The sequence below is a fragment of the Amphiprion ocellaris genome, chromosome 7, assembly GCF_022539595.1.
Source record: "Amphiprion ocellaris isolate individual 3 ecotype Okinawa chromosome 7, ASM2253959v1, whole genome shotgun sequence".
Lineage (NCBI taxonomy): Eukaryota > Metazoa > Chordata > Actinopteri > Pomacentridae > Amphiprion > Amphiprion ocellaris.
Window position 1 is genome coordinate 21,781,436 of NC_072772.1, and position 24,314 is coordinate 21,805,749.

At 39.6% G+C, this 24,314-nt stretch overlaps 1 protein-coding gene across 1 annotated transcript; it reads left to right on the forward strand.

Moving 5' to 3' along the window:
* Nucleotides 1-22,497, forward strand: LOC111580892 (alpha-2-macroglobulin-like). Its single transcript, XM_023288807.3, has 36 exons — nt 1-156; nt 312-492; nt 702-858; nt 1,005-1,057; nt 1,791-1,811; nt 3,119-3,284; nt 3,369-3,453; nt 3,548-3,677; nt 4,559-4,676; nt 4,825-4,934; nt 5,036-5,203; nt 6,193-6,420; nt 7,813-7,876; nt 7,997-8,142; nt 9,095-9,244; nt 9,651-9,794; nt 9,955-10,045; nt 10,171-10,318; nt 10,703-10,928; nt 12,961-13,087; nt 13,586-13,707; nt 13,883-13,934; nt 14,374-14,457; nt 15,402-15,578; nt 15,905-15,980; nt 16,476-16,632; nt 17,729-17,803; nt 18,251-18,413; nt 18,502-18,689; nt 19,978-20,190; nt 21,025-21,143; nt 21,279-21,369; nt 21,470-21,538; nt 21,625-21,730; nt 21,814-21,852; nt 22,251-22,497. The coding sequence occupies exons 1-36, from the start codon at nt 77-79 to the stop codon at nt 22,289-22,291; spliced, it is 4,365 nt and encodes a 1,454-aa protein (XP_023144575.2). The 5' UTR covers nt 1-76; the 3' UTR covers nt 22,292-22,497.
* Nucleotides 22,498-24,314: the final 1,817 nt, after the last annotated feature.

Below are 24,314 nucleotides of genomic sequence, written 5' to 3' on the forward strand. Positions count from 1 at the left end.
AGAGAGAAGCTGGGCTGGGTTTCTGTATCTGCAGCTATTTAACAGATGTTGACTCTGAGGATCATCACAGTCAGTCATGGGTCGTCCTGGGATTCAGACGTGGACATGGGCAGTGTGTGCCTTCTGGATGTGTGTGAGCCGAGCACTGGCTGGGCCGTAAGTTTATCTCTACCGTCTGAGGAAATAGCATCATTTGTTTAGTCTTTTTGTAAATGAATTTTTCAGCTTGTTCACATGAATACTGAGCTGAGGTTTCTTCCACACCAGAGTGAGAGTAACAGCTGTGTATGTGTGAATCTGTCTGTCTGTAGGCAGTATGTGGTGACGTTTCCTGCAGTCCTTGAAGCTGGAGCTCAGACCAAACTGTGTGTAAGTCTCATGCAGCCCAACGAGACTCTGCTCATGACCGTCACTTTGATGTCCGAACGCGAGAACACAACTCTTCTCCAGCGGACATCCAGCGCAGACTTTCATGAATGCTCTCAGTTTACGGTCAGCTCTCAACATTGGTTTTGATTTATATGCTCATTTTCAAAAACAGTCTTTGAAAATGTCCTCATTCAAATACAGATTTCTTTAAGTTGGACAATATTTCTTGGATGTTATAACATTTAATACCAGTATATTGATACTACTTTAATACAACAAAAACAGCCTTGCTATTGGCTCTGTTGACTCGTGTTTAAAATATTTTCTCTCAGACTCCTGCAGTGCTCAATGAGGAGCTGCAGAATGTGGAGGTAAAGGTCCGAGGCTACACATTTTACTCAAGAGAGGTCAAGAAAGTCATGATCAAAGCCTATAAATTATTGACATTCGTCCAAACGGATAAACCAATCTACCTCCCAGGACAAACAGGTAACTGCAGGAAGCAGGAAATAGGAACGTTATGTTAAAGAATGCAACACAGATAACAAAGGGGACTGCAGGAGTAAATTATATTCCTTCTAACCTTATGTGATTTGCTGAGATGTAAAAATGGAATCTCTTTGAATTTCTTTCAGTGCATTTCAGAGTGGTCACACTGGACACCAAGTTTAGACCTGCTGATCAGCTGGTGAGTGACTGAACCGTTGCTGTTTTAGAGCTCATTTACTAAGTGTTTGTGATAACGCAGCTGTTCATCATTTGTTCAACTGTTCGCTGGGAAACGTACATCAGCTGGTAGAGTTGAACAGAAGTTAGCCAATCAAGTGACTGACATGGGAGATCAACATGGGTGTGCACTTTAACCTGAGTTAAGTTATGGCCACAATTAATCACCTGTTGGTCGTTCCACCTCAGTTCACCAAATGCCCCACACCTGACCATCTTCAATTTAACAGATTTTTATGTGTGTTTACAACATCATGTAACTAGTTTGAAAAGTTCTGTCAAAGCAGGGTTGTGCCATTGAAGACCAGATGTACAATTTCAGGAGTCAAGCTACATTATTTGTGAAGTTATGGCACCTCATCTTCTTTAAGACTTTCTAACTCAGAAAGTTACAACACCTGTAGCCAAACATTTTACACATTTTACTTAGTAACATAGGTGTGCACAGATAAGTAATCAGACAAATATGAAATGGTAAGGCACGAACTTTTCTTAAAGTTGGTGAACTGAACATTCCTGTCAGTGGATCAATAGTAGCCTACAGCCAGAGCCTCTTCAGGTCAGCATTGACTGCACTGAAGCTGAAACAAAGGAAACTGTCTCACGCAGACTCATTAAGACACTGAATAATGAGAAAAAGATACACTCTCCTGTCTTTTGACAAATCTCTCTCTCTTTTTTGTTTTTATTTGCAGTACGACATCATTGAGATCGAGGTAAGAAAACCAAACTCATGCATTCTGTGTGATCAACTAAAATAAGTGCATTGTTCAACAGCTATGAGATGTGGATGTTGATTCTAATATCAGTATTTCACAGTTAGCAAGGACTCCTGTCACTGTTGAATATACATTACATACTGGACAAGATCTTTTTACAGTTTTACAGTCTTTCAGCTGTAAAGTGTCCATATTCTGCTTTTGGGTTTTCTCTCTCTTTCAGTGTGTTATGCAGCTGGTTTTCATTCATGTTAAAAGTCTGCAAACTCCAGAGTAGTCCAGAGTACACACCACATCTCTCTCCTGCAGAAAACACCTTTCTTTAGCTGTCTGAAACACCTTATTTGAATTTCAGTCTTTTCTTGTGTTACTGATCGACGTAACACCTCCCTAGCGGCTAGTCTGGCCCTCAAAGAACAAACTGCTTCCACGCAGTCCATCATCATTTATTCATTACCACTGCTTCTGTTAGAGCTACATCTCTGCCTGTACTCAGAAATGTGGAGTTACTAACTAGGGTTACCTCATGTCGGTTGGGCCGGCTGACCAGTCAGAGGAGACGGGGTTTTCCAGGAGGGGGGCTTTACAGAGACGGGAGCTAAAACGGAGCATTTTAGACAGAGGCTGAGAAGACGAGCTGCATCATGTACAGTATGAGTAAAGCAGTGTGTGTGTTTGAGCATTATAACATGGAAACATATACTAGTAGACCCTCAAATACAATTGTGAAACTACAAATGAACATCACAGGAGTTCTCTATTAAGACAATTACAAATCATGACATTAAGTCTAGCAGCAGCTAACATGATTGACAATAAATGTATGTAATGACGACAGTGAGCAGGAAAACCTCGTTCAACATATGTGTTAAAATTCATTCTTGACTTTGGAAAAGCTTCCTGACTTAAAAGTCATGTTTTAGTTAATGTAGTTCAGCAACCTTACCTCAGTGTTCACTTACTAGCTTTTTCCAGAGCTCACAACAGGTGGAGTTTGATCAGTTTGTAAAATTTGTTTTGCACAACTTCCACCCAACACCTTACAGCAGTGAGATTTTTGAAGCAGTTGCTAGTAAATGGACTTCACTAACAAGTCCATTGAGAGTAGTTTCAGTGTGTGAACAAAGAAAGATTCAGCCTTGCTTTACCCAAAAGTACTCTGAGTAATTACGCTCCTCTCAGTCTCATCTGCACTTCTTTGGAAAGAGAAAACAACACCAACAGCATTGTACTTTCATTTGTATTCACAACTTTCCTGTTTGCATCATAAATGCCTGTTGCTTCCCACTGATTTCACTGAACAGGATCCTAACAAGAACAGGATTGGACAGTGGCTGAATGAAGCATCTGATGGTAAAATAGTGCAGCTTTCTTACTCCTTGAACTCTGAGGCCCGTGAGGGAATCTACCAAGTCATTGTGTCCATTGGTGAAGATAAAATACATCACACCTTCAAAGTGGAGAAGTTTGGTAAGTTTGGGAGATTGTATTTGTGTGCCAGTTGTGTTCATTTATAATGAAGTACAAATGCTAACATGAATGTTTTGTCCCCAGTTTTGCCTAAATTTGACGTAACACTAAATGTAAGTGAGGAAGTAAGTATTGGGGACCAAGAAATTAATGCGAAAGCATGTGCAAAGTAAGTAAAAGGCCTTTTATGACAAATAAAATCTAAAGTAGCCCCAGTTTGAGAAGTGAATAACTGGTTAATTGTTTCTTTTTTATTTAATTAGTTACACGTTTAGACAGCCTGTGCCAGGATATGTTACAGTTGAGATGTGCCGACCTCTTAATCGATATCTTTCTCGTCCTGATCTCGAGGATGAAGAATTAACTCCCCCCTGCCACATAGAGACAAAGCAGGTACAGTTTCTGTTATTACAGTCTCCTCTTTCATTCTTTCATAAAGCAGAGGCTATGTCAATACAGCATTCTGTACAAGTATCTGTACTACATTCACCATTTAATATAACCTGTAATACGTATATTCTACAACCAACTAATTAGTATCCAAGTATGTCTTTGTTCCACCGACATAAATGACTTCTAACTTTGTGGACTGAATTTTCATCCAGTCAGCACACTTGAGGAGATGACAAAAGTGATATCACACAGACACTAACAGACCTGAGCAGACTCTTGTGGATCCTCGTGAACAATGCATTTTCATAGGAAAAACTTACCCAGAAGAACATGAAGCAATGTGTTGAATTCACCCACAGAGCTCTATGTTCCTCATAGTGACATGCATGATGACCCACAGTCCCCCTTTTAGCCGTCTAGCAAATGTCAGGGGCTTGAAGGTCCTGGGTTCAAATCTCAGTCTGAGATCTTTCTCTGTGGAGTTTGCATGTTCTCCCTGTGACTGTGTGGGTTTTTACCGGGTACTTCGACTTCCTCCCACAGTCCAATTAACTTCAGGATGTCTCCTGAAGTTAATTAGTGATTCTAAATTGTCTGTAGGTGTGAATGTGAGTGTGATTGTTTGTCTCTATGTGTAGTCCTGTGATAGACTGGTGACCTGTCCAGGGTGAACCCTGCCTTCACCCTAAGTCAGCTGGGATAGACTCCAGCCCCCTGCTGCCCTACAGAGGTTATAGCGATGTGTAGATCATGGTTGGATGGATGGATTATATTGCATGACCTCCATCTCACTCCATCTGATAGTTGAAAGTTTGCATCTCTGATGTATGACATAAATCCTGTGTATTATTTTGTATCTTTGTGTTTTTCCTACTCTGTAGGCAGACAACAACGGCTGTGCCACTTTTGCATTCAAGATGTCAACTTTCACCAAAATTGCTGGAAAGGCATTACAAGATGTGCTTAATGTCAGTGCTGAAGTGGAAGAGGAGGGGACAGGCAAGTATTATTGTTATTGTAATAAATTATATTATTTTAATAGATCACTTTTCTAATCTGAAAGGAGAGTTACTGTTTCAAGACAATATTATGTATTTCAACAATAAGGCATTCACAGTGTTGTAACATGGAGGCTTTTCATATTCAGGTATTTTACGCCTACAAAAGGGCAGAATAAAGATTTCGTATGTTATTGGAAGGCTGTCTTTCTTTGACACGCCCAAGATTTATGAGCCAGGATCAGTTGTGGAAGGAAAAGTAAGTGAAACATGTTGTCTTGTGTTTTTCTGCATCATGTACTGCACAAAGCAGCCTAAATCATGTGCATTCCCAGTGATACAACTTTGTGCTTTCAACAGGTTAAAGCAGTTCACTACAATAATGCACCCATTCCTGACATGCCAGTGTACCTGTTTGAGGGTGAAACATGGTCGTCACGACGACTGCAGAATCTCACCACTGACAGCAGTGGTGTTGCCAGCTTCTCATTAAGCACAGAGAACTTAAATGGGGATATTCGCCTCCATGTGAGTAAAAAGTGGTACTACACTCTAAAAAAAAATAATGTTTCAGCAAAGATAAATAAATGTAGCAGTTAGCATTATATTTAAGTTAAGACAAGTTTTAATAAAATTATGTCCAACCAACAGACTGCATTGAGTTGGGGGATTAGCTTTCCTTGTGCAATCAAAAGAATTTTTAATTAGTACTTAATTAATGAATGTCAGCATTAACAAAGGTTTTTAAGTTGACATATGAACAAAGTAGCTCCAAATAGGTTTCCATGTTATTTCAAAGAAATGTTGTGTTTTTAGTGTATTGATTACCGTAATATCGATCACACGTTGATCAGCATTTAAATAACTTAGTGGCTCCTATTAGACTTTGTTAAGTAGTTTTTTTTGATTTTCTATATTTTTTTTCATCTTGTCGCTTTTATGAAATGAATGAATTCAGCAGCAAGATTATTTCCTCTCTTCTAGTTTTTTTTCTCATATCACATTTTAAAATATTCACAAAGTTGAATTTATTTGCAAAAGACATAATGTTGACCTTGAGTTATCAAGTTATCAAGCCAATTTCATAAAGCTGCCTCAATCTGATTTCAGGTTTAAATCAACAGAAGCAGAAATTTAAATTTAAATTTAAATTTAAATTCCACACAATATAGCAGCTGATGCAATTATTGAAAAATTCACATCACCCCAACTTATTAAAACAATGTTTGTAACCTAAAAGGTTTGTCTAATCAGTAAAATACTGTTTTTATCTTTCAATAATGCATTTAATTAAGTGATGAGAATATGTCCCTTCAACTTGTTTTTTTACACTGAAAGCTGCCATGAAAGTAACAACACAGAATAAAAACCAACTGTAAAATGATCTCTTAGTATACTGCAGTTATTCAAGATGCTACCATTGTAACTAGTGACCATATTTAAACTGTTTAGTATTTTGTTTATCTGCCTTCTCCTCCACAAACAACCGCTAACAATATTTCTTTTTTCCAATGTAGATAAGCAGCTCACCGACACTGAAGTACCCCCCATATAAAACTCCTTTCTATGAGTCTGGATCTCACACACTGTCTATGTTCCAACCTCCGTCTCTTGACACTCAACCAGTCAGCTTCCTGAAGGTGAAGACGAACGATAAAACACTTGCCTGTGATGCAGAAGCAGACATCACCATCCAGTACGTTGTAGTGGGAGAACGCCAGGACACTGTGGACATCATGTATCTGGTGAGTTGGTTGTCAACTTGTCACCGGTTCTCTTCCAGAGACAATGAACAGTTGAAAGATGTTTTTAACAAATGCTTTAATTTCATTTATTGACTTCTAACTTTCAGGAGCACTTCCATTGAGTCTACTTCTTATATGATCAGTGGTACTATTTTAGTGTGGAATAGGTTTAGTCCTAATCTTTACCAGGACCTGCCAGCATGAAGCCTACTGATCTCATGCAGTATTATAAAAGAGTGTTTTTCAAGCTAGTACATTCCTTTTTTTCAACATGAGTTCATTTGTTCTTATCAGTGGTGGAGGAAGTATTCAGATCCTTTACATAAGTAAAAGATAATTCTTTATTACTCCCCACGTCAGGGGAAATTTCCAGTGTTACAGCAGCAAACACCTTTCAGAGCAGCACTAACCATATGTACAGTAATGATAATAATTATAACAAGAATAATATGTACAATATATACAAGAATGAATAACAATAAATAAATACAGTACTATTACACTATAAGTGACATCAGCATAAAGTGGCTTGTGGAATAAATGTAACTGTAAAAGTGCAAACAAATGCCAGCAGTTCAAGATTGCAAGGTTTTATCATGGTTTAAGATGATGTGATATAGTCCAGTTTATGTTAACATCAGCTAGTCATGCTGATGTTGTAAAGTCTCTTTCTGTCCCTTTCAGTGCTCCTTTTTCCCCAGCAGATCACTGCATAGAAAATAGCAGACGCTACCACAGAGTCATAAAATGTCCAGAGCAGAGTCCTGCACACTCCAAAGGACCTCAGTCTCCTCAGCAGGTGGAGACGACTTTGGTCCTTCTTGTACAGGATCTCTGTGTTATGTGTCCAGTCAAGGTTATTGTTGAGGTGAACACCCAGGTATTTGTATAAGTCCACCATCTCAATGTCCAAACCCTGGATGTTCACCGGTGCAGACTGAGGTGTCATCCTCCTGCAGAAGTCGATGATCATCTCCTTCGTCTTACTGGCGTTTAGCTGCAGATGGTTTCGCTCACACCAGTCAGCGAAGTCAGAGATGATGGCCCTGTACTTCCGCTAGTTCCCCTCAGATACACACCCGACAATGGTCAGTACTTCATTGTGAAAGTACTCTGTTACATGAAGTCCTGCATGGAAAATGTTACTAAAGTAAAATTACTAAACGTCTTAGTACTCAGTGTAAACAAATGTCCCATGTGACTGTTCTACGATTACATATTACATAATTAGATTAATATTGGCACATGTATTATTACAGAAGCAGGAGTTCACTGTTGTATCCGGTTGATATGGAACTAATTTTGAACCATTTTATATAGAACCAATGGTTATTTAAAATATTGTCTGCACATTATTACTTGTGTTATTGTCATTCTGTCATTTTCTCTCAGGTCTTGTCCAGAGGAGCCATCGTCGATCAAGGACACAAACAGGTTCAATTGAAAAATAAACAAGGTGTGTAAAGACTGGCTTGAAATACCAAATCTTTGACCTGTTAAACTGATTTATGGAAGCCATTGTGGAAGATGACTGTTCAAAGTAAAATGATGTGTAATATTTGGGTTGCTGTTTCAGTCAATGAGGGTGAGGTGTCCTTTAAGTTGCTGGTGTCTCCAGAGATGGCTCCAGAGGTCCAGATTGTGGCTTTTGTTGTCCTCCCCAGTGAGACTATGATCGCCCACAGCGCTGACTTCTCCACTGAGAATTGCTTCAGTCACAAGGTCAGTGTGGCACCAACAGCACTGATGAGATTTAGGTATAAACACAAAGTCGATTTTAGCTGGTGATACAGAAGATTAATATGTTGCCATCTGCTGTCTGTTGAATTGCTGCTACATATTTGCATAAACCAATTGTTTCTAATGCTGTGCCTTCCCTTTTAATATTTTTTCTACAAACACAAGTGAACCTATTTACAAAATTCATGAACACAGTAATAAACACAACCTTAATGCAGTATTAATAACAACTAAATAATCTCATATACATACATTTCAAATACAATCTTAACATAAAAACTCTTAAGCAAGGGCATATGTGTCAAGGAGCTACTATTAAAATGCACGAAAATATCTTACAGGCCACCATTTTGTTACCTCGTTCGCAGGGGAGCAAGCAAAGCAGTAGCAGCAGGCAACTATAAAGTCCTCAGATCACCAAAATGACTACTTCTTACTCCAAACCTTCTCAAAACTTCATCACATGATGTACAGGTTTGCTAAGTCCGTAGGAATGCATAGTGACGAATTGAAACACACTACTAACCTGTTTTACGCAGGAGAAAATGGAGAGATGTCAGGTGTCATTACATAGCAGGCCGCTCTCTGTCTTAGCAGCAAGAGCGCTCCCATAACACAACCCGTGCTCACCTCAGTAGACTCTCCCCTTGTGTGAAACTAGGAAACTACACCCTAGTGACTGGTAAAACTGTGGCAACGTTATATTAAAATGTGGGGTCTCTTAAGGAAAAAAGTACGTAAAATACACACTCTCTGTGGCAGTTTAACTGTTGAACTATGTACTGAACAATGATCTACCCTGAAGACACAGATCTAAACTAGTGTGTTGTTGCATGTATAAAAGTTAGAACTTATGGCAACATCATAAGTTTACATCTGATACTAATAAAGTCTGACTGGTTTGATGTGTGTTGTGTGTGTGTGTGTGTGTCAGGTGTCGTTGGAGTTTTCACCATCCTCAGCTGTCCCAGGAGAGGACGTCAACATGCAGCTGACGGCAAAGCCAAACTCTCTGTGTGGTGTGAGCGCCATCGACCAGAGTGTCCTCATCAAAGAGCCTGGAAAGACTCTGAATGCAGAAAAGGTAACTGCTGGTGTTAGCCACAGATAAGATAAATAAACCCCTTTCAGACATGCACTCCTTCCTGATGACATCATCTGAACATGTCGGTCTCATGTCTGAATAAGCACTTGGCTCACTTTTCCTTCAAGGTGTCAGCGGCAATTCATTAATTACTAATAATTCTAAATAAACTTTGACATGGAGACAAGATGGATCAGAGTCTAACCACAAATCACACTGTGTACTTTTCTTCACCACAGGGAGGTGAGCTGACACAAAGTCACAGTTTATCAGCTGCGGATCAATTGTTGTTGTTATTGTGTTGTTATTATTATATTTTATGTAGCATACATCACTTGATGTTCTGTCCAATCTTGTATGTATAACAAATGTCAGTTTATAGCTTTGAAACTTTTTTCTTTTTCAGATATTTCACTTGTTGCCTGTCAGGAAGGTAACCTTTATCCCATATCAGGTTAAAGACCCCACAGAATGCCTGCATGTGAGACCCAAAAGATCCATTTTTCCCTTTCCTGGTCAAGACATAGACGATGCTCACACCGTGTTTGAGGTAATATACAATACAATAGAGAGACTGATTGATTGATTGATTGATTGATTGATTGATTGATTGATTTCAGCGAACGTTACATGTGACAGTTGAAGTCGTTGTACCTGTAGTGAGTTGAATGAACTTTCTGGTGATGTTTCTGTGTTGTTGGATTGTCTAGAATGTAGGACTGAAGGTGGCAACAAACTTGCTCATTGAAATCCCTTCATGCCTCCAGTACAGAGGAAGAGAATACCATCATAACCGCTTTGGTGACTTTTTTTTTCTTTTCTACTTGTTTTGATCTGTCCAGTGCCACATACTTCATATTTACTGAATTTAAAATGTCCTTACTGCTCTCTGTTTCTGGTAAAAATGTTTTCTTGTTTCTGTTCAGGTATTGCTCGGAGGCGAGGCCCTTCAGCACCCATACTGGAAGCAGCACGTGGAGAAGTTGCTGCTCCTTCTTCTCCTGATGCTGCACCAATAGAAACAGTCCGCACCTTCTTTCCTGAGACTTGGATTTGGGACCTAGTGGAAGTTGGGTAAGCTTGAAATGAGGCAAAATTAGAGCACCTTTGAGAATTTTCATGGTGCCATATGCACTTTCAGCTTTCTCATTGAAGAGATAAATGCAGTGAAAGTAATTTTGGTCAGCCACTGAGACGTTGAATTTTAAGAATGTCTGTGATGCTTTGGGAAACGTATGAAATATTTTATAAATGGTTGCATATGGGAAAAGGTCTTTGTGCATCATGTTCAGAATTATAATATTTCTTCACATGAGAATTATTGTCCGAATTTCTTCAACAGCAGGGTATTCTCAGGTCACAATAACTCACTGTTAGACTTGGATTTTAACAAATCTGTTTTTTATAACTATGCTTTACCATCTGACTAAATGTGTTTATGTGTATCTGCTGATCCAGATCATCTGGAACGAAGGACGTGTCCCTCACTGTCCCAGACACCATCACCACCTGGGAGACGGAGACTTTCTGTTTGTCCCCTCAAGGTTTTGGTTTGGCTCCTCGTAAAGAAATCACCGTCTTCCAGCCCTTCTTCCTGGAACTCACGCTGCCCTACTCCATCACCCGGGGGGAGCGGTTTGAACTGAAGGCAACCGTCTTCAACTACCTGTCAAGCTGCATCGTGGTAACGAATCGTTTCATTTGATCTAAATGTTTTTGGCAAATGCTCATGAAGACACATGATGATATGGTGTGTTAGCATACAAACATTTGCTAATTAGCACCAAACACAAAGCACAGCAGTTAGCTTAGCAAGTATGTGTTTGTCATTAACTGAAGTGAGAAGCAAGCTGACTCAAACATGAAAAGCCAGAGGGTCACCGAAGTTCCAGATGAACCAGTGGTGAAAATACATTTATGTACCAAATTTCATGTAAAATCATCAAATGTTTCATACCATTTGTGGTTAATTTATGATTTGCGATTCACCAATACTTACATACTGTCAGTGCTTCTGTTCTTCCAGAGGAATGAGAAAAAGCTGACTTTATTCATTAGCTTGAGATTGATCAGTGATGAACATGAATGATTTCACTCCTAATTAAATGATTGTATACCTTAAATGTCAGGTCCAGAGATATTGAAATAAGCTGATATTTTCTAACTCATTTTAGCTACCTGCAAATCCTGACACATGTTTGTATTTTTTCCATCTAATTACAGAGAACATCAAGTCTCCCCCTGTAGTGGAATTTACACAGTATTGTGTCTGCGCTTACTGTGGTGACCCGGTAGTTATTTTTATTGGCCAGTGGAGATATTTCCTCCTAATCAATCGTGAATTATTTTCTATTTTATCTCACCAAGGCCATTCTGCAAAATGAAACTGTAGAACTGTAGAATTTTACCTTACCTGATAATTTCATATCTGACTTTGGAACGCAGTGTTTTTGCAAAATACACCTTCAGACAATTCAGCCTTCTTTTCTATACTGAAAGACAATAATTGTTAAAACCAACAGTGTCGTTCTTCCATTTCCTTCAAGTCCTGATAGTAAATTTTCAAGTCCCTCCATAGTTGTTGATCAAACCCTTAATATCTCATCTCTGTGCATTAAAGTTACTTATTTAGAAGTTTTTTCCATGAAAACAGTCCCTTTCTGCCTTAAATGACTTCAGTGTTACTCTGCACTGTTTGTGACTGCTGTCTATAGACCATGCAGATCTATGAAGTTCCTGCCTGTCTCTCCATCCATCCCTTCCTGGTGTAGGGTTTGGGGTTAGACAGAGGAAACTATCTGGGGGAGCTGAGGCAATGCACTGACCGACACACATCATCTGCAGCGTTCCATCCCCATACTACCCGTTGAATTGCTTTGTATCTTAATATATACGATTGTCCAGTTATTGGATTTTAAACTTCTGACTTTCAGGTTCTTTTTTCTGTGCTAGGATTAGAGCTGGCTTTGGTATAAATTAAGCTGTTAGATATTAAAAGTTAGGCCTTTTATGGGGATGAGTTAAGGCTATAACAGCCTGTTGGTTTAGGTTTGAAAAGCCTCAACAGAGCAGCCATTTACAAGAGCTAGCTGGGTGAGTGACTGACCGAAAGAGACGTATCACAGCCTCCAGGAGACACTGAGAGAGCTGTATATGGAAAAACCAGCATTGTCCTGCTTTAAGAGTCACAATATTATGATCTACAGGCAATGACACTTGCTAGAGAATGCAGTTGTTACAGAACACATCCTTAGTAGTAAACCTCAAGAAGCATGATATGGCTGGTGATAACTGACAGTATTAGGTTCTAGGACACAATCATCAGTCAAACTTCAGGAGGGTGTTTAACTACTGGACACTACACAGTGACAAGTTGTAATATTGGAGTAATTCAGCCATACATGTTCACAACAGGAACTTATTCTGAAAAGAATGATGATACACAAAGTTCCAACCTGCAAGTTATCAGGATACAAGTCTGTAAGTCTGAATGCATGTTTCTGCAGTGTGAAGGTTCATTATGTCTTCCAGCATATAAACCCACGATATGGACATGTTAACATCGTAGAGAGGATAGGAGAAGTCTTTAAAGTACACAGTGACTTTGACACTCAAGGACTGTGGTGACGTTCTACATTTATGCTGTGACTTAAGTTTGATTTGTACAATGGTATTATAGAAGTGTTACGTAATATATTGTTGTGTTTGTTGAACAGGTCACAGTCACTCCAGAGCTCTCCTCAGATTACACCCTCACCCCACTCTCTGACAATCAGTACACTTCCTGTCTGTGTGGCAATGAGCGCAAGACCTTCAGCTGGACCATGAACCCCACAACCTTAGGTGAGTCTCAGCCTTTCATCCACCCTGTTGTGAAGGTTAACCCCTTGACGCCTGAATTTATTTACGATTAAATTAAAAAAAACTTTCGTGTGCTTTTGCTTTCCAGCTGATGCTAAAATAAGTGGGGATTGTTAATTTCTCTGTTACACATAGAACAGATATATAATTATAATAATGACAGACATATAATAATTAGGTCCCACTCCGACCAGTCCTATGAGAAACCAGTAAGTGCAAAAGGTTCCAAGGTACATATTGAATATGCACAAACCGACATTGTGGTAATAGGTACGCTATCTCGGCTGCAGTCTGAATGAAAGTGGTGTGATGCGAATTCGCGAAAATAGACATCAAGGGGTTAAAAGGAGACAGGGAGGAAGAGCTGCTGCCTCTCTTTTCCCAGCACATCTCTTTTTCATCTCTGTGAAATCAGTGAGATTTATCTCAGCTGCAATATGTGTTGATACTGGAGTAATTTACAGCGCTGATCTTGTTTAGGGGCTGTGAATGTGACTGTGAAAGCTGAGGCTGTGACATCTGACGTTTTTTGTAACAATGAGATCGTGAGCGTCCCAGACAGAGGTCGCATTGACACGGTCACTAAAACTCTCATAGTAAAGGTTGGTGCCATGTAAATAAAATTATACATACATACATATATATATATATATATATATATATATATATATATATATATATACAGTATTTTTCTTACATGTACAGGGGATTTAGTAATATATCTTACTCATAAATTTGACTGTGAATCTCCTTATAAACGTTATTTCCTTTTCTCAGGCTGACGGAGTTGAGATGACCGAGACATATAACTGGCTGCTCTGCCCTAAAGGTCAGTATGATTTACTGCAGACATGAGTGGGGGGAGGACCTGCAGCAAAGGGCCATGGGCTGGACTCCATCCCATGACTACCGAGTCGGGGCACTATAGTCCCTGTCTATGGGTCACCTGCTCAACCAGTTGAGCTACAGGAATGCCCTGGCCTGTCAATACTTAGAGAAAGGAGACCCAAATGCGAGAAGTCTGAAGAGGTCTAGTACATTGTATGATTCATAAATGTTAACTGAGAGGTTTATCACCTTCTTTTACAAGTTATTACTTTGAACATTTGATCACACAGAATAAGTGATGATGCCCAGAGACCTCTCACTTTGTTGGCATCTAATTATCAGTATGGCCGTTTACAATTCATGATCCATTGGACATTGTTTTATAACTGACTTGTTTTGGAGCTTTTCTCTGTTAAATAATTGTCTCTGTCTTTACACAGGAAGCACTTTGACAGAGGAAATAGAGCTACAACTCCCTGAACATGTGATTGAAGGATCTGCCCGCGTTTTAGTATCAGTCCTGGGTAAGCTGAATTCATTTGACCTTGTTTTAGCCAACCAATCTATGGCAAGTTTAACAGGCTCCTAGAAGCCATTCCTGTAAAAATCCAACAGAAATGTACCATTTTTCCAAAATGCTGTTAAATACTGTCAAAACTGATGCTTTATTAGAGGCAAAAATAAGAATCAGAATTAACAGCAGGATACTATATAATCTTATGATGTGATTCAATCAACAGGACACAAAGCATAGCTAAGAATATTATTCCAAACTTTACACTAATGTCTTTAAATAGTTTTTTTCTCATATTTTTTCTGTTGACTGCAATTTTTTCTCATTTTCTAAAATATATTCATGAGAATTCATGTTGTTGTTTTCCATCTTTACCTTTGAATAAATGTTCCCAGTTCATAAAAATGTAACTTGCCTTAGCCCTTACTGTTAATAGTTTTAGGTGTTTTTGAGGTACATGCATTTTAAATGAGTTTGTATATTTCAATTCTGAATCATAAAGATTAAAGACATTGATATTTATTGTATGCGTCGGCAAATAACAGTTAATAGATTTTAAAAGCAGAAATTACCATAATTTACAGGCAGCAGTTACAATGAATTCATGTTGATTATAGTGGCAACACTATATAAATACACTGTGTCATTGGAAAGTCTAGTCACAGTATGAACAGTAAACCTCATATTCTCCTGCCGTACTGAAATCTAATATACAATAATTAACTATGAAAGTGAATTGCGATTATTACAATTATCATGGTATATAGAGAAAATTATAAGTAATTCTGTGAACTTTTGTGCATTACTGTTTTTTTTTCAAAATATGTTGACCTGTGTTAGACCACCTGTATGCTGGAGAATTTATCTGGATACATGCATTTCTCTAATCCATTTAAAATCATAGGCTGGGTTAGTTGTATCTGCTATGTCTGACTGATTTGGCATTTTGTACAGGTGACATCCTCGGCCGGGCTCTGAAGAACATAGACGGTCTTCTGAGGATGCCTTATGGATGTGGAGAACAGAACATGGCACTCCTGGCCTCCAACATCTACATCCTGCAGTACCTTAAATACACAGAGCAGCTGACTCCAGCCATCAGACAGAAGGCTTCCAACTTCATGACCAGTGGTGAGTCGGACAGTTAAGGCATTCAGGACATTCAAATCTACCATGACAGTCCTATAACAGTGTTCACGATTCTAGTTAGTGGCTACAGATGGTTCCAATCACAGCATTTCTCATTTGTGTTTGTTAATTGTCATTCCTCCTCACTCTCCATTCATGTCTTTTTGCTTTTCTTTTGTCAGCCAATGGCACCAAATTGCCACCAGTTTTTCTTTACATCCCCAGATAACATAAACAAATCAGCTCAGAAACTACACATACAAAAATTCTGTTAATCTGACAATGTGTGTCAGTAATGTCCTAATTGGGGTGTTTCTCTTTTCACACAGGCTACCAGAGACAGCTAAACTACAAACATCAGGATGGTGCATACAGCACATTTGGTGCAGGAACAGGAAACACTTGGTGAGAAAACTACTGATCAATCATCCGCATTCATTGTGCACATACACGCACGCACGCACGCACACATGCATGCACGCACACACACACACACACACACACACACACACACACACACACACACACACACACACACATACCTGATGTACCATTTCATATATACATAGTACTTCGGAAACAAAAACAATTATACCAGTAGGAGAGACTGTCAGTGACTAGTGATATGAAAGATAAACAATTGCTACAATAATTCGAAGAAAGAAAAGTCATGCACCTGTTAAAGCTACTGGTGTTGATGCAGATGTCACTGATTATGATGAGCAGTCATGACAGATCTACAGTGTATTACTTGAGTGAATGTATTCAGTTACATACCAACACTACCTTTACTGCTAAAACTGCATGAAGTAGCTTAACTTACAACCTTAAGAATAACTTATGTTCATAACTCAAGGGATATGAGTCTGTAAGTGTATTTGTAACTATGTGTTTCCCTAGGTTGACTGCTTTTGTGTTGAAATCTTTTGCCAAAGCTAAATTATTCATCTACATCGATCCCACAACGATTGAACAGTCCAGGAAGTGGCTGGAATCGAAGCAACGAGAAAATGGTTGTTTTGAAATGTCAGGAAAACTTTTCCACAACAGAATGAAGGTAAGCTGATGGTCCCTGTCGAGTTTGTACAGAACAGAAATGGTCATTTTCACAGAGGAGCATCTTCCTGTAGAAGAACCTAAATCAGCTCCGCTTTATTCATGGATCTATAGCAGATAACACCAGCCTGGATCACATTTGCAACATGAGCTGATTCCCTCTCAAGGTGTCTGTGTAGATGTTCAGTCCTCCAGGTCATCATGGTGATCCTAAGTGCTTCAGTAGAAGGCAACTGGACTTCATTCAGGTTCTTGAAGACATTTGACCTGCCATCCAAGATGGTTCCTTGGTTCTAACCAATGTATATACAGATGGACAGACCATTTGTGATGTCACCCATAGGTTTTCTGAGCAGCTGTTTTTAAGCTCAGTGTGGTGATTGCAGATGTTGCCATCTTGGCAGTGCCTGACTCCTCAAGTCCTGCTAATTCAACTATGAACAACTATGTGGAGTGTGAGTGGACCTGAGGTGTTCCATACAAATTTCTGTGGACTATGGACTGTCCAATGGCTGCACACCTTTATTGTACATATTTTTGAGAATTATTTCAAAATAAACAGGTGAGTTCTGGACAATTAAGCCTCTGTACTGATGTGAAGAATGGGTAACATAAGCGAACGAGACCAAAACACGTTTTTGAACCCGTCTGTACAATGTTTATACTACTGTGAAACTGGAGTAAACCTCCCCAAGTGGACATTTAGGAAAATGCAGATTTTGGTACACTTCATTTTTCAGTCTCAGAGGTTGCAGCTTGGATCTGATTAAGTGGTGGGGAGTCCCAGATATTTATTGTCACTCCCAGCTCACGTGAGTCCAGGCTTGTAATGACCTGAGACCCAAAATTCGTCCAGTTGCCTTCTAATGAAGCAGTCAAGCTAGATTTTGCAGGTTTCACCTCTGTCAACGCGACTCCTGACTGAGCATGCAACGGCTCTGTTGGACTCACAAAGTTATTGCAAGTCTCTATCATCTGTGAAACAAACTACTATTTGCAATATGCATATAAGCAGTGTTCAAAATGACTTCTGGGATTAAGTCCTTGAAATCAGCAAATACATTGATGACAAGGTCTGTACGATGTTCTCTCTACAGGGCGGTGTGTCTGACGAGGTGACTCTCAGTGCATATGTCACTGCTGCCTTCTTGGAAATGAATGTGTCTGCAAAGGTGAGTAGTCTAGAGGTAAAGGTCATCTGTTGGAAAACAACACAGGAAACATAAATTGCTCAATCATTTATTTAACAAAAATATCAGTAGATGTTATATTTGTATGTCTGTGGGAAGAGTAAGTATACCTTTGGCCTCAACAGCTACTATTGCCCCCTTTAACATAAATAACTTTGTACAGTTGTCCACTGCAGGCTTGTTGACAGTTTTGACACCTCTCAGACAAAATCCCTTCAGTTTCAAGATGCGTGGTGGCTTTCTTGCATGTATGACTAGTTTCAAATGTCCTCGCAACAATCCAGTGAGGTGTTTAATTTTTTACTGGTGCATTTCATAACTCATTTCTTCTGCAAGCTGCCCAGTCCTGAAGTCCATGAAGTCAACACTTCAATTTGCCACTTCTATGACCTCAAAGGTTGAATTTTGTTTCCTTTTAATCTGTTAAAGAATCCCGTGGTGAAGAAGAGCCTGTCATGCCTCAAGGAGTCCATCAGTGACTTGAGCAACACCTACACCACAGCTCTGATGGCGTACGTCTTCACCTTGGCAGGAGACATGGAGACCCGTGGTCTCCTTCTGGATCACCTTGACAAGGTTGCAATCAAACAAGGTAAATTATCCTCATGCAGGAAGTCATTCAGGCTTTGTTACTGTGACTGTAACTTACTCTGTGTGTGTTTGTGGATGGCTGTTTTTAGGGGGTTTCTTGCACTGGTCTCAGAGATCAGCAGAAACATCAACTTCTCTGTCTGTGGAGATCAGCTCCTATGTGCTGATGGCCAAACTCAGCGCCTCCCCGACTAATGAAGATCTGGGCTACGCCTCGGGCATCGTGAGGTGGTTGACGAGGCAGCAGAACTATTACGGAGGCTTCTCCTCCACACAGGTACTGCACAGCTGGAATGGCCAAAAGCGGGACTTTGATGTGAACAGATTCTGAGACAAACTTGATGAAAACCATGTTTATTTACCTGTCAGAGACCAGCTGAGACCCAGAATGGAAGCTTTGCTGTCCAGTCTTGTGAAAACCAACTCTCCAAAATGTCTACTTTTCTTGAGAAACTTCTTTGTTTAATGCAGCTTTCAGCTTATTTAGTCATCTTTTACACATTTTACGTTATGAAATGGTAGGTTTGTCTCAGCCTAGAAATGAATACTCTCATCCTTCCATTTATCAGAAAATGTATTAGTTTGACAGAACAGCAGAGTTACCTTATGTCTTTTCTACTTGATGATTCCAGGACAACAGAAGTCTTACAGACCATCTATCACTACAAATCAGAGGACCTTAACCCTCCTAATATTTGAACTAGTTAGGTTAATTTGTAATGTCAGTCACATATTTATTTGTGTTTTTTTACTGGTGTAGGGAAGATGTTTACTCCACTGTGTTCCAGTTGATCCTACACTGGAAAGCACTTTAGTACAGCAGCTGTTTTAATTGTGCTAAACCAATAATAATGACTTGAGCAGACTAGAGATATTTAAATAAGATGACATGAAAATTATGTCTGCATTCTCAAAACTGAAATGTGATCTGTGCTGCAGTCTTTGAGAGAATAATGCTCTTTATATGTCTTATAATATGGACACCTGCAGAGACTTGCTCTTATTGTCAACTAAAGGCCAAGTTGACCAGAGGGAAGTGAACACAGAAAACCAAAAACACTAAACTCACAGGAAAGCTACTAGGAATAACACTAAGTGGATTCCAAGAACTGATTGAGTGAATAAACAAAACTGACAAAACACACGGCACACTTAGCTAGCAGATTGGGGCTGGAACGGACTGGCAGGAAAACCTGAAGGTTAGTGGAGAGTCTGGAGGTTTTGAGCTGCATGGCAGTAGAAACAGGCAGTGAATGGACAGGGTGAAAGTAGAGGGGAAGGCAGGGAACCAGCCAGGACATGTGCAGAAGTTGACAATCTGACAGAGTGGAGTTGGAGCCAGGGTTTTATTGTGTGTGTGGTCATTTGTGGCAAGTAACCGGCCTCTGCTCAGGTGTTCACACTTGCTGTTGATTCGGCAGCAGCTCACCAAGACCAGGAGGAGGGAAAGGAGAAGCAGAGACTGTCAGCAGATCAGGGGCTGGGGCAGGGATCCTGACACATATACAATGTTTACATTTGTATGAACTTAATAGCAGCTGCTGTTTTGTGTCTGTGTGTTGTAGGACACAGTGGTGGCTCTTCAGGGTCTGGCTCTCTACGCCACTCTGGTGTTCAGTCCTCAGGGTTCAAGCACAGTGAAAGTCCAGTCTCCCAGTGAACAGCTGACATTTAACGTGAATCAGGACAACAGACTGCTCTACCAGGAGAGAATCCTGCAGGACGTGACTGGAAAGTTCAGCCTGGAGGTGCAGGGCACTGCATGTGCTTCAGTGCAGGTCAGTGAACAGTAGACTCACGTAACAATACCAATCTCCACAGCACTGAAGCACTGGGTCAGTGCTGGAGAATGGTCTGACTGAACCTCATTATCGTTCTGATGTGGCTAATTTGTGTTGCTGTAAACCAATCACATTCATGTCGGGTGGTGCCGAGTCCAGGATGCAGCAAAGAATCCCCTGCAAAATAGTGTTGTTTTGGTGGAACATTTGCACACAGGAAGTGGTGTTATTAAAATGGCTAATTCACTGAAAGAACTAAGCAGGCCAACCTTACAGCGTTTTAATTCATTAATGAATGGCCTTTAAAACTTTCTGCACATTCTAAACATATCCACATATTGCTATATCGACACTCTGAAATATGCCTCAAGCAACTATTTCCACTGCTTAATTAATGTATGGATGCAAGATAAATATTCTAATTTACTAATTTAGATCAAGCTTTTAAGTTGCTAACATTATTTGGTGGAATCTGTTGACCTAAAAATGTTGGTCATTCCACAAGTTTAATATTGTTAGGAATTTCAAATCAAATTTCTGCTTTAAAAATTCAAATCGAGATAATTTAATGAAATTGGCTTGATAACTTATTTTTCTTTACATTTAGGTTGTTTCTTTTTTTTCAGTGTAAAAGTAACCTTTACTGTTTTTTTTTTTCTCAAAATAAAAGCCCTGACTGTTTTTCTTGTTTCTGCTAGCAGAAGACAAAGATACATTTTCTAAATATTGAAGCTGAAGAATCCCCACTGAAATTTACACCTATGCTTCTCTGCTTGATGCTTTTGTTCGCTGCTCATGAATCTCAAACCTTTCTTGGTTTCCTGCCTCCAGATTTCTCATCTCTACAACGTCCCACCTCCTGCTCAGTCCAGTGATTTCAGTGTGGAAGCTACCACAGAGGTCAACTCCACTGGGGCCAGACCCAAGTTCATTCTGAAGCTCAAGGTCCAGTAAGTAGTCAAGAATCAGGATGCAGATGTGATGGAAGAATTTAGTATCTACCAGTGAGCCAAAGTAGGTGGATTAAAACACCTCTTTTCATACAGTTCATCAGGTAACATCACATTCTTGTGCTTCCATTACAGATACAATGGAAAAGAGAGCAGTACAAACATGGTGATCCTGGATATCCAAGTACTCTCTGGATTTGTCCCAGACTCGGAGTCTTTGAGGAAGGTGAGTTCTTACAGTGACTTTCACTTGAATAAAAGCGTGGTGACAATGTGACAGTCATGTTGACAGTGATGATGAGAATAAGAATATCATCTCCTCACAGCTCAAAGGTGCCATGCTGGTGGACCGTGTTGAACAAAAGGATGGTGGCGTTCAGGTGTACATTAGAGAGGTGGGAGAAATCCACAGTGGGGAAACCTACATGATGCTCTTTGAACTTGGTGCTGATTGTGTTGTCTGTTTTTCTGTCTTCTTCAGTTACCACAGAACACAGCCATCTCCTACACCTTGGAGTTCAGACTGGACATCCCAGTGCAGAACCTGAAGCCTGCCGTGGTCAAGATCTACGACTACTACCAGCCAAGTAAAAGCAACATTCCTAAACCACATTTTAAATGTTTTGGACACATAGCCAAGTTTTTTACTAATACTTTTTCTTTTCCTCAGGTGACCATGCTGAGACAGAATATATCTTTTGTCCTCTCGGTAACAAACACTCACGCCACAACATTTTTCAAAAAACATTTAATCGCTGACTTTTTTTCCCCTAAATGCATTGTTACATACCAGCTTTGCTAGGACAAAAGGAAAAACATAAAGCTAGGTGTTGTTTGTTTGTTGTTGCTCCATAGCCAGCCATCAACCAAAGTCTACACCAGCCATCTCCCCACATAGTGGCCACAAAGAATTCACCATAAAAACAAAAAGCACAAGGCCACCAGGGGCCACAACAACAATCATGTCTTCAGTTAATACTAAGAGATTTGTCTAACATGCATGCACTGCATTTTAATAATCAACCAATAATTCTTTAAGTTGAGTTCAAGCCAAAGACTACTGTCATTCTTGAGAGTTATTTATTACTTTCTATTCTTTCTTTGCAGCTTGTGGAGTGAAGTGGGATCAGTCCCGAGGTCGTCACTGAATCCAGTATAACGTCAAAACCGGCATGTCATTCAAGATTCCATTTCCGTACATTGCATATCTCATTAACATGTACAAACAGTTTAACATAATTAGCTGTTAGTATTCAGTCACAAACCCCACACAGCTGTGCAACTGTTGTTGGTGTTCAACATGAACTTCAAGCATCATGAACAATAAATAAAATCATCTGAATGTTCTCCTAAACGCTGGTCTCTGTTTCTCCACCGTTTCATCTGCCAGTACAGCTTTATAATTCTACAGTTCTTTACTTGTGTATTTTATCCACCAGCCAGAAACAAAGTTATACAACTAAACCTGCGCTGTAGAGAGGAAATATCTATTTTTCTTTTCAAACATGTTAATTCTTTACAGTCACTAATTGGGAGGAGAAAGGTGGCAACAATTTAGGTTACAGCCAGTTTACAGTGTACATGGCACTAACACAGTACATATCAATACATATGCAGCCCTCCTCCCCTCTATTCTAGTAGAGGGGAGGAGTTCTCTATCCTGAGTTCTTTATCCCTACTAACTTTAATATGGTATTTCTGATTAGCTTAATATTTGTCTTGAATCACTTTAGTGGTCTTCTTGTTCCAAGATGCACCAAAACATTAGGAGATGCAAATATCAGAAATTATTAGGTGTATTGACCTTTGACATGATAAGCACAGACACAGAAAGATATTGAAAGTCAGTGTGTTCTCTAATTTTTCTGTTTCTCTTACAATGTTCTGTTGGCAAAACACACAACGCAATTATGGCACTAAGCCGGCAGAATAGTATAACAAAAAATCATTGCGGGCTTGATTCGTTGCTTTTGATCGATGGGACCCAACACTAAATTTTTTATTCAAACTAAAACAAAGCAACTAAAGCAGAGTGATACTTATTTAAGAGTTATGTGGCCTTCCAAAGAGAGTTACGAGTTCATGGGCCTCAGTCCCTGAGCAGGGATGCAGCACTAGGTCGTAGTGGCAGAGTCTGGTGGTTATCCAGTGCTGCCAGATGACCTCTGAGCATTCTGGTTGTCGTCTTTCATTCCAGGTTGGCAACAATACAGACAAAACTACTCATTTGAGGTGGGTTATCAAGTTGTACCCTACATTGCCTTCATATTGTAGACTATATGAGAAAGATGGATGTAGCCTTTAAAAGTGAAGCCAACCCGGAAGTTTCAGATGCCTGCAGTACCACTGCGGCTGACGGGGGCTGACTCCAAAAAACTCTAGCTCTAATTAACACCAGTTCTACAGCACAAAACACAGATGACAAAAGACCATTTTTCTACAGGTCTTGGTTACTTTTCCTGGTCAAACCCAGAGAGCAGGTGGTCAGTCTCAAAAAAAAATCAATAATGAGTTTTGATTGATAAATCAATTCTTAATTACCTGTTTCAAGAATTTCAAAATTACGATTTCTTCCATTGCAGAGGGAATGGAAAAGGAGTACACTCACATTAGGAAAGCACTGAGGAACTGTGGCTACTGAACTAGGCCTTCATCAAATCAGGAAAAAGATCCAGAAAGCACAACACCACAATAAACAGCGAATAAAGGAATAACAACAACAACATTGTCATCTCATACGTAGCTGGAGTATCTGAAAAACTCAGGAGGATATTCTTCAAACATAACATATCAGTGTCTTTCAGACCCGGTAACACTTTGTGACAAAAACTGGTTCAACTCAAACTGAGTGACACTGTACATGCAGTCCAATGCAGCGAAGAGTGCACAGACTTGTGGAAGAAGCTGGGGAGCTTGGAGCTTGCCGCCGATGCAAAACAGCGAGGCTGGAAGGTGAGGGTCCGACCAGTCGAAGTAGGCTGCATTTTGTAGCATTAATCACATTTTAAATTGTTGCTTTTACGAACTGATTATTTTTTAATCCTGTTGACTTTAATCTTCATAATATAGTCCTCAATAATGTTATTTTTTAAAAGTTTGTAAAGTTATTTTGGACCATTAATCACATGTCAAATTGTCCCTCCTGCGATGTTTTTTTAAAATTCTGTTGTC

What these genes read in the sequence shown, in the direction of transcription:
- LOC111580892 (XM_023288807.3), top strand. Translation starts at nt 77, where the DNA reads ATGGGTCGTCCTGGGATTCAGACGTGGACATGGGCAGTGTGTGCCTTC. An exon ending in AGTGGAAGAGGAGGGGACAG is followed by an intron (nt 4,677 to 4,824) that starts GCAAGTATTATT and finishes TTTCATATTCAG; the next exon opens with GTATTTTACGCCTACAAAAG. An exon ending in GATCAGTTGTGGAAGGAAAA is followed by an intron (nt 4,935 to 5,035) that starts GTAAGTGAAACA and finishes TGCTTTCAACAG; the next exon opens with GTTAAAGCAGTTCACTACAA.